Source organism: Triticum urartu, unplaced genomic scaffold (genome assembly GCF_003073215.2).
Source record: "Triticum urartu cultivar G1812 unplaced genomic scaffold, Tu2.1 TuUngrouped_contig_7428, whole genome shotgun sequence".
Taxonomy (NCBI): domain Eukaryota; kingdom Viridiplantae; phylum Streptophyta; class Magnoliopsida; order Poales; family Poaceae; genus Triticum; species Triticum urartu.
Genome location: NW_024118270.1, coordinates 1,361 through 11,259, shown reverse-complemented (window position 1 = coordinate 11,259; position 9,899 = coordinate 1,361). Strand labels below are relative to the sequence as shown.

Here is a 9,899-nt window from a genome sequence, read left to right as displayed (position 1 = left end):
CAGTGTTTTTTGTTAGGGCTTTGCATGTGTTGCAATTAGCCACATCCACTCGTCGCCCGCTGTGCGACCGAACCTAGTGTTCCACCGCACGATGTTCCTCCTGCATGCGCAGATATAGGCGAGGCACTTACACCGCTCCGGCAAACCTGTTCGTGGGATCCGACGACTGGATGTTCGAGGAATCGACGAGGAGACGACTCAGAAAATGTGATGCCCCAACTCTACTTCCGCTGCATGGCAATGTGCGACTAGTGATATTGATCACGTGATTCGTCTCCATTAGCATGTTCCTGGTTGATCTGCGCGTAGGAAAATTTTATATTGCAGCCAATGCATCTAGCGCAGCCCAACAGCTAGGGTTGTCGGGCAACTAGGGGCAGAGGGAAGAAGAAATTAGGAAGTGGACTGGACGACCCCATCGGACGTGTGACATTAAGAAAAGAACGAGGGAAGGTTAGGTGGCTCACGTGCAAAGCCTCCCACCCGTGTGGAATTAAATATGAGGTAGGTGATGGTTAGGTGGCCAACGCACGGACCCAAGTTAGACACCAAGCTAATGTATGACATGTCCATCTCGTGTCCGTGTGGACGCAAATCCACCCCAAATTCAGCCCCGAGCAAGACACCGAGCGGACGCGCGACAGTTTGTCTAGTGTTTAGACCGGATATGCATCCACACAGACACACGACAAAACCAGACAAAATGGGCCGGCTTTACCCTCGTTACTCCATGTCAAGCAGCAATAAGGTTTGTCCCCTTATTACAGTATGTGAAACGGTAATTCTGCAAATGGGTCTCCTGAGCTCACGGTTCTGTAGAGTCATCTTGGTTTGTCCTTTTATTACTCTATGTGAAGCGGTAATTCTGCAAATGGATCTTCTGTTAACATTCCGCTCGTCTCTTGCACGATATATTTGGTTGAAATCACCTAGAGCCAACCACTTGGCCCTCACTGGTGGCTTTTGCCCTAAGAGTTTTTTAGTGCCAACCGTAACAAGAGTGAGATCAAAAGTAGCTTGTGGAAGTATGAAACTAGTTTTAACGAAATTTTTAACGATAGACTACAAGAAAGTGTTGTCATCCTATTCATGCTTCTACTGAATGTTTAGGAGCTGCCGGTGTACAATCTCTGAAACATTGCAACGCCCATGATCATTCACTAATGACTAGCCGAAGGTGCAGAGGGTTCCTCCGGCTTTGGCTTGGTGAACGCCTTCTGTTTCTCCAGTGTGGGTGCAGAGGGTTCCTCCGGCTTTAGCTTGGTGAACGCCTTCTGTTTCTCCAGTGTGGGTGCAGAGGGCTCCTCTAGCTTCGGTTTGATGAATGATTTCTGCCTCTCAAGTTTAGGAATGGATGCCACCGTGTTCTTCTGGAGAGCATCAGCACTTGCCTTATTGTCTGGCTGATCCCGAGGGCTCACCAGCTGCTTCTGAAGGACATCAAACTTTGCTGTTGCCCAGGGAGCGGTGCCTACATTCCCACCAGAACTTGGAGTATCGACCGTCAGCGATGAGATGGCATCTCTTGACGAAAACCATGTGTAACCACAGGAAATACATTCGAGCTGAAAAAAAGAGGCAAATTCAATGAGACAGTTGTGGCAAATTCAGGCTTATTACAATCGTGTGAGGGAAAAAAATTGATAGAATGATATATGAAGTTTATCCTTCAGAAATCAGCCTTGCATGCACTTCCTGCAGAGGAGAAGTGCTTGCGACTCCACTTCTTTGAGTTAACAACTCTCCAGGCCTCCTATAGATGAGATATTGTACAGACAATTTGATTTGAGATTCAACTACAAGAACTCTTTTAAGTTTCGATCTAGCAAAAGTGAACTGCCTTTCCAACACATGCTCAACAGCCACCCTCCAGTAGGAAGCCAAACCAAGTAACATTATAACTAATACTGTTGCCAATGTATCTTCACGCTTTCAGCATTCGCTAACAAGTACACCGTATGTTATAACTATATAGTTACAGTTGACTACTTGTTCTAGGATTTGATAATGCGTTGGTGTCACTGAGCATAAATTCAGCAATATAACGAATCGGTTCACCTAATATGGATGAGCGGTAAGGCATTTTATTCACAATGGTGTGATACTGTGATCTTATTGGGCAAACATAGCATATAGATACACCCTCCGTTCACAAATATAAGATGTTTTGGATATTTCAATATGGACTATAGACAGACTGAAATGAGTGAACAAACATACTAAAACGTGTCTATATACATCCGATTCAGAAAAAAAAAAGTTAGAACATCTTATATTTGCGAACGGAGGGAGTACAATTTTAGAAAAATATAATCATAACAATTGGGTCATTCGATGTAAAGAGAATACGATGAATTTTCGTCTACCGAGAGATTTCCCAACAGGTATAACGGCCCATAGTTACCAGAAACCTGGTCGATCAGATCAAGGAATGGGATCGCAGAACATGTGTCATGTCTGAATAAAAATGCAGGTCAAAGTTTGCATTCTTCACGGCGCTAAGACATGATCCCAACAAATCTGAGACAACGATACAATTACCAAGCTTCTAGTTAAGGTGTGCCATCAAACTTATCTAACATCAACTATATATATATATATATATAAAATGATAGTTGAGATTACTTAAATGAGGATAATATTATTCAAAATTAATAGCACGAGTAATACGTTTGATTTGTCATGAAAAATATCATAATTATGTGATTTTCTACTTTTTAACAATATATTCACATCATAGTAATGGTCGGAGTTGCATCTTGGAGACTGTCCATATTAACAGTGATACATTTCAAATGAACACAAGCAAAATAGGCAAACAACAGAGAACAAGCGAAAACAGGCCAACCCAGCCCCACATGTCCATCTTCCCATCTGTAGCCCAGATTTAAGTAGAAGGGGCGAAGGCAAGAAAGTGACAGTATGGTGGCCAGGGATGGAGCCAGAAGGGGGCGAGCCGGGGCCATGGCTCCCCCCATGCTGTGAAAATTTCTCAAACTACACCTATGTAGTGCGTGGATTTGATGAATTTGACCACTAAATTCCTATGTATGGCCCCCCTCAATGCTTTAGATGTTTCAGTGAGCTCCCTCAAATAAAATTCCTAGCTCCGTCCCTGATGGTGGCCCAGTCACAGTGATGGCCTGGTGGGAATCAATGTTAGCACTGGGCCTGCACTGACTAGAAACGACACAAGTGCAACCTTCATCACCAAGGAGGGCCAGCCCAGTAAGAGAGCCCAGCGAGAGAGCCCGTCAGCCATTGACCCGCAATGGGGATTGGGTCCTAACGTGAGGATTATAAATACCTTCGTTGATTCCGTATTAGGTGGCTAATTGATAAACGGCTAGCAGTCATTGACTTGCAATCCTTTCCTTGTCCCTTCCCTTGTAAGCAAGACAAACACCCCACCTAGTGAATTTGAAATGATCCCATAGCCTACCTCCGATTCACCATCCTGTAACTAACAGTTGGTAGAGCCAAAAATTTCACCCACCTCACGTCGGATCATCTGCATGACACGCGTCTAGCGGCGACAGCAAGAGCTCATGGAGTACTTGACTCCAGAAGGAGAGGCGATCTATGAGACGCTCAGTTAGGCAAGCGAAGCAGCCCACCTTCGTCACCAGAAGGAGCTCGGCGCGCTCATTGTGACGGCGACGGGGAGCGCGGTACGTGCGGCGATGGCGTGTTTTGTTGATGCGGTGGTCGACGGAGCGGTTGGTGCAGCGGTCAGCACCATCATCAACGACATGCAAGCTAACACTGATGGCGATGACACGGACCTCCTCAAGCAGATCCAGGAGCTTCGAGCTGCCGAGGGTCCCACCTCCTACATCGGCGAATCTATAATACCTAAATAGTTCATCCCCACTATGTTATTTCTCTTGACATGCAGCCTATCCACATCAGCAGCCTTGCCACCTCAACATCTTTTCAACGAATCATGTTTTTTTTCTTGAGACAATTGAACGAATCATGTGATTCAACTCTGGTAATTAATTGAAGCGGGCCTCGGTGTAAAAACTGACGAAGAGAAGCCCATCGGTCCATCTCCCTGCTCTTCAATATGTATCCTGGGGCAGAGCAGGCGACACCATCACAACCCACACCGATGCACCACCGGACGGCGGCCTACAACCCAACCCTCCAGCATTCACCCAAGCCCCAGCCAGATCTGGTGCGCGAACGCCTCCTCCTTCGACGGACAATGATTGAGCTTCTCTGTCACCGGTTGCCATACAACACGTCCCTCCACGGATCCACGTGCGCCGGTCAGATCCGCCGCCGGAAGGTGCAGCAGATGCATCGGGATCTCACCGCTACCTTGCAGGCTCGAGGCGCCCAACGTCAGCCACCGCAACTACCTCCTCAACAGCGACCTCCACCACCGCTCAGTTACCCAGAAGAGACGCGGCTGCCGGCTCTCGAACGACTTCCCCTGCCCCTTTCAATAGTAGCGACATCGCTCCCAGCGTCTCCAACATCAGGTTGGTGTCTGCACCTTTGATTCGAAATCGTGTCATGTTGTCCAGGTTACTCACAGTTAATCATGTGTTCCCTCTTGCATTATAGACATCAAAAGCACGTGTATAGTATGATTGGTGTCGTCTCCTGCGTTTACTCCATACAACAATTGCACAGGGATGGAAAACAAAGGGGTTCCGCTTCATCTCCCAGAACGGCGGCAGGGACATATTCCTTCACTGCTCATATGAAGAAGGAAGATGCCGTGAGAAGCTATATATTAGGTGGGTCCATGTAATGGGAGTTTGAGTGGTTTCTTTTCTAGGTATTTTTTATTTCTGTGATTTCTGATGTATCCATCTATTATGAAGTGAATCATGATAAAAAAATACAGAAGAAACTAATTGATTCACAATGACCTTGCCTCCTTTGCCCCTTTTGTAGGTAAGCAATCCTCCTCCTTCTAAGGTTCTCGACTCCTACAAGGCTATATGGGACATGTATCTACCAGCCTCCCGAGCTTGCCCTTCGCTCTTCTCTCCCTCACTCCCAATACCCCATAAATTTCTCGAATGATTCTGTTACTGTTTTTGATGTACATACTTTCTCCCTCACTCCCAATATCCCATAAATTTCTCGAATGATTCTGTTACTGTTGTTGATGTACATACTTTCAATTGATATTCTCGGGAAAAGTTTTGATTTATCTTTTGTTTCCAGGGCAACTACCACAATATCTCGGGCTGCAGTTGCTTGGCAATTATAAAACCCCCAATCCATCTAACGTTTGTTTGTGCAGATGTTTTAATCTATATGTCGGCAAGGTCTTTGATGAGAAACTGGTGGCAGATTTGGGTTGAAAATGAATCTAGGTAATCTTTATGCTCCATTGTGTACCAATTATGTCTTCAACTTTGATGCAGTCATTGATAACAAATTCATTAGTTCATATAGCAGGTCATTATTTGCATCTTTGGAAGAAAAATGAATTCAATAAATTTATGATCCATTTTATTTAAAGAAATCTCATTTGTGTGTTGTAAGAATAATGTCCGGTGTCTCTTCTTGATAGGTATGATACATTGCTATCTTCATAATCTTTTGCATTATATAGATTGAACGACCAGTTCTATCATGGTTCATTTTTCATACAATAGCTGATTTTGTTGAGAAAGCTCTGTTTTATACTTCTGTAATTGCTATCTACCCTATGTGTACATTCTTTTTGAATGTCTATCAACAAGTTGTATGATGAAAAACAAAGTAGGCCAGTGATCTTAATTATATAATAATTGTCACCTGCCATTCTTTTCCTAAGTCTGATGCGTACATCCAAGAAGCGTGCGATTTCAAAAGCGTTTCCCTACCACCAAATATATTGAGGCACTACCAGGTGTCTTTATGCCCAGTCTTATTCCTGCTAATATCTTCATAGTAACATTACCAGGTCATATTTTTATTATGGTCATATACTAAGTCATCTCTCTTTTGTATCAGGCTATCAGCAACCTTTTGTCTCCTTCACAGTAACATTATAGGTGAAGCTGCCGCAAATAAATTCCGAAGCATGCATGCAAACTTGCCAAACATGGTGTATTTAGTTTTTTTATGTACAGTGCTAGGAAAGTAATGTTCCTTTTATTGTTCCGATTGTTTGTTGTGTATGTTCTTATGTCCCAAGACCTCATGCAATATCTCTCCTTTCAACAGATTATGCATATTAAATTGATGTGTATGCTGTTTTAGATCTGTATCTATCTTTGTACATATATCAAGTTTTCTTACCGATTTCATTACTACACATAAGTGATAACATTGTCCTATAGATGTACATGCGTGATAACCTGACTAAAGGGGCATTATCTGTTATAATGATCCGGATTGCTACAATTCAGCCTGGGAGCATTTGAACTATCGTCCTCAAGTGCTATCTTTGCTGAACTGCGAGCTTCAGAGTTGTGGTCCCTGGTGATATGGAATAAAAATCTACTAGAAGGCTTCTGATCTCCCGGTGTGCAGGTTCTATCATAGGCGATCTAGCTGCTGCAGCTTGGGCACGGGTTAGATTTTCTATGAGGTCTGCTTCCTGAAGATGTATGCTTGACGTATGGCTGCAAGCTTTAGTTCCTATGCTTTCGCTTGAAGTTTCCCTCCATGATGTATGTGTTGTAAGTATGCTTGCATGGCCAAGGAGTTTTTGTCCATGATTTGCGTTGTTGTCCATAAACCATACATCAAATTATTTTTGGAACTTTGTGATGATACTTTGAAAAATGAATGCATAAATACAATTGTTTCATTGGTTGACAAGATTTCTGTAGTTTGTGAGATTGAAATAATATAGAACAATGATTTTTGCAAATATGTTTGGCATAAGCTCACAAGCATCCCACTAAAGCGGTAAAATTACTTCCCTTCTCATATTTTATTTGTCCTTTAGGAATACACCTCATGAGTTTTTAGAACATGGTAACTTCCCGCAGCAACGCGCGGGGAGTTATCTAGTTGGATCTGTTTGACAGGGCGCCAAGGGAAGGCTCGGAGACCGGCCCAGAGGCACCGCTTGTCTATGACTACACGGGGACGGGATTGGGCGCGACAACGCCTTACATCCCTCCTCCAGCACAAGCTATTCGCCAATTTACCATGCCCGAGTTTGTCCTTCTCTAGTATTTTGCAACACGAGAGTGGTTTGTCCTTGTCATCAGGCCACTGAAACCACCGTCAGTGGATTTCTGCGATTCGATGGCGAGAATCCGAAGTTGTGATAAACCAAATGCGTTGATTACTTTGAGATGTTTGGTACCAACCCGGATCTATGGATCGCGGTGGCTGCAATGCGGTTCGAGGGAGCAGTGGCATGCTGTGTGCGAGCCTCATGGGATGATTTCTGTGCAGCGGCGATTAGCCGATTTGGGCGCAATCACATGATTCCTTAGTGCACAGGGTGTATTATCTTCGACAGACTGTTTCTGTTGAGGAATATATCAGTCAGTTTTCTGAACTTACGGATCAGTTGACAGCTTATGAACCTGATCCAGATATGTTGCACTATACTACTAGATTTGTAGATGGTTTAAATTCAATGTTCATATGATTGTTGCTGTTCAAAGGATTGTCGACTTGGATACTGCGTGTTCAGATAATGTCATGGCGTTTGGGTTGACAGGAGCACTAGGAACATTCCAGTCAATCATGAATGACAAACTGCCACTTTTGATATTGTTTTCTTCGATGATATCCTTGTATACAGTGCCACTTTTGAGGATCATCTCCAGCATGTGCAGCAAGTGTTACAATTATTGCAGCAGCATCAGTAGAAGGTCAAAGGATCCAAGTGTGCTTTCCCTCAACACAGTATCCCTTATTTGGGATATGTAGTCTCTGAGAAGGGTGTTTCCACTGATCCAAGTAAGATAGCAGATGTGAATAATTGGCCTATATCTAACAATTTGAAAGAATACCGTGGATTTCTTGGTTATCAGGCTACCACCTTAAGTTTGTTAGATACTATGGAATGATTAACCAGCCTTTAACAAACCTTCTCCGGAAACATGTTCCTTTTGTTTGGTCTCCAAAGGCAGTCTACTTTCGAGCAACCGAAGTTGGCTCTCAATACTGCACCTGTTTTGTCCTTGCCAGATTTCAGCCAACAGTTTGTTATTGAAACAGATGCATGTAATGCTGGAGTAGGGGCAGTATTGCTTCAAAAAGGCCATCCAATCGCTTTTATGAGCAAAGGATTATCCACATATGAAAATCAATATATGGCCATGTTACTTGCAGTGGAGCAATGGAGAACTTATCTACAGCATGTTGAATTTCTCATTCTAACTGACCACAATAGTCTGGCACATTTAGAGGACCAGAGCTGCACACAACTTGGCAACAAAATGTGTTCACCAAACTATTGGGCCTACAGTTCAAAATAAAGTACAACAAAGGAGTGGACAACCGTGCTGCGGATGCTTTGTCTCACAAACCTCATCTTGATGATCAGTTACTGGCTATATCTCCTCACCAACCTGCTTGGATACAAGAGATCTTAGATGTCTACCAAGAAAATATTGAAGCTCAGGAATTACTAGTCAAATTAGCAGTGCAAATTTCTGAAGACGATCATTTTTCTCTCAGGGATGGTTTGATCCGTTGTAAAGATCGTACCTGGCTTCCTCCTGACATGAACCTGGTCCCCAAATTGTTGGATGCCTTTCATACCAGTCCTATTGGGGGCCACTCTGGCATTCCAGTTACTCTTCACCGTCTGAAGTAACTTTTTTACTGGAAGCACATGAGGGCTTGGGTGAAAAAGTATGTTCAAGAGTGTATGGTTTGTCAGTGAGCCAAACCTGATCGAACTTGCTATCCAGGACTTTCAGAGCCTTTGCTTGTTCCCTGCAAGTTTTGGCAAATGCTCACAATGGATTTTGGAGAAGTGTTGCCTCGCTCTGGACGTTTCAACTGTGTTCTGGTTGTGGCCCACTTAACTGAGTCAATTGTGATAGATCAAGACCTTATCTTTCCAGCCGGTTTTGGAAGAAAATGGCAGCACTCACACGGACCAAAGCTACGCATGAGTTCTTCTCATCATCCCCAAACTGATGGTCAGTCCAAGAGTCACTGAATGCCTGGAGGCCTATTTGCGTTGTTTTATTCATGCATGTCCAGTTAAGCGGGCTCAATGGTTGTCTCTTGCTGAGTTTTGGTATAAACACCAGCCCTCATTCAGCGCTTCAATGGAAATCACTGTTTGAAGTATTGTATGGCCAGTCGCCCAGAACTTTTGGTGAAGGAGGGGCGACGGCCGCGGGTCATGTGCGGGACGACGTGTTGGAGACGCTTGTCGAGGCTGCGGAGCACGTTGTGAACGAGCTTGCGGTCCTTGAGGCAGTGGCCAAGATCCTGGAGGGTGTCAGCCATGGTCTTAAGCCGGGAGGTGTAGTCGACGACGAAGAGATCGCCTTGGGTAAAGTTGTGGAACTCGTCGAGGAGGTAGGTGATCCGGGCGTCGCAGTTGCTACGGAAGAGAGAGCGAAGCGAGCGCCAGAGGGAATACGATGTATCCTTGCGATCGACGACGATCTCCAACGTCGACGGAGTCACGATGGCGTTGTACCAAGAGAGGACGGCGAAGTCAATGAGAACCCAGTAGGAAGTCGCCTGGGCCGGCGAGCCGTCGACGTGGGCGGTGAGGCCAAACTTGGCGAGGGGGGGGGGGACGCGACGGCGCCAAGTCGCCGGGGCGGGCGAGCCGTCGACGTGGGCGGTGAGGCCAAACTTGGCGACGGCGGAGAGGAACTAACGGCGCCAGAGGCCGGGAACAAGGAACTGTTTATAGCTGTCGCGATATAAATAACTACTCATCGGAGCCGCAGGAACATGTACATACGAAATACGAGAATTTCCACCTTGTTGAAGATCTGGTGGTGCTA

General features: G+C 44.9%; 1 protein-coding gene across 3 annotated transcripts; it reads right to left on the bottom strand.

Moving 5' to 3' along the window:
- Positions 1-1,013: 1,013 nt before the first annotated feature.
- On the bottom strand, positions 1,014-9,665 carry LOC125531540. Of its 3 annotated transcripts, XR_007293313.1 has the most exons (3): positions 8,632-9,660; positions 8,451-8,492; positions 1,014-1,565 (listed from the first exon to the last, which is right to left on the bottom strand). XR_007293313.1 is itself a non-coding variant. In XM_048695912.1 (2 exons), the coding sequence occupies exons 1-2, from the start codon at positions 8,453-8,455 to the stop codon at positions 1,161-1,163; spliced, it is 438 nt and encodes a 145-aa protein (XP_048551869.1). In that variant the 5' UTR covers positions 8,456-8,470; the 3' UTR covers positions 1,014-1,160. The 3 variants fall into 3 exon arrangements, 1 of the variants encoding a protein (XP_048551869.1); XR_007293312.1 differs by having other exon boundaries at positions 8,451-9,665; XM_048695912.1 differs by lacking the exon at positions 8,632-9,660 and having other exon boundaries at positions 8,423-8,470.
- Positions 9,666-9,899: the final 234 nt, after the last annotated feature.

What these genes read in the sequence shown, in the direction of transcription:
- LOC125531540 (XM_048695912.1), bottom strand. Translation starts at nt 8,455, where the DNA reads ATGAGGTTTGTGAGACAAAGCATCCGCAGCACG. An exon ending in GACAAAGCATCCGCAGCACG is followed by an intron (nt 1,566 to 8,422) that starts GTTGTCCACTCC and finishes TCTTTTTTTCAG; the next exon opens with CTCGAATGTATTTCCTGTGG.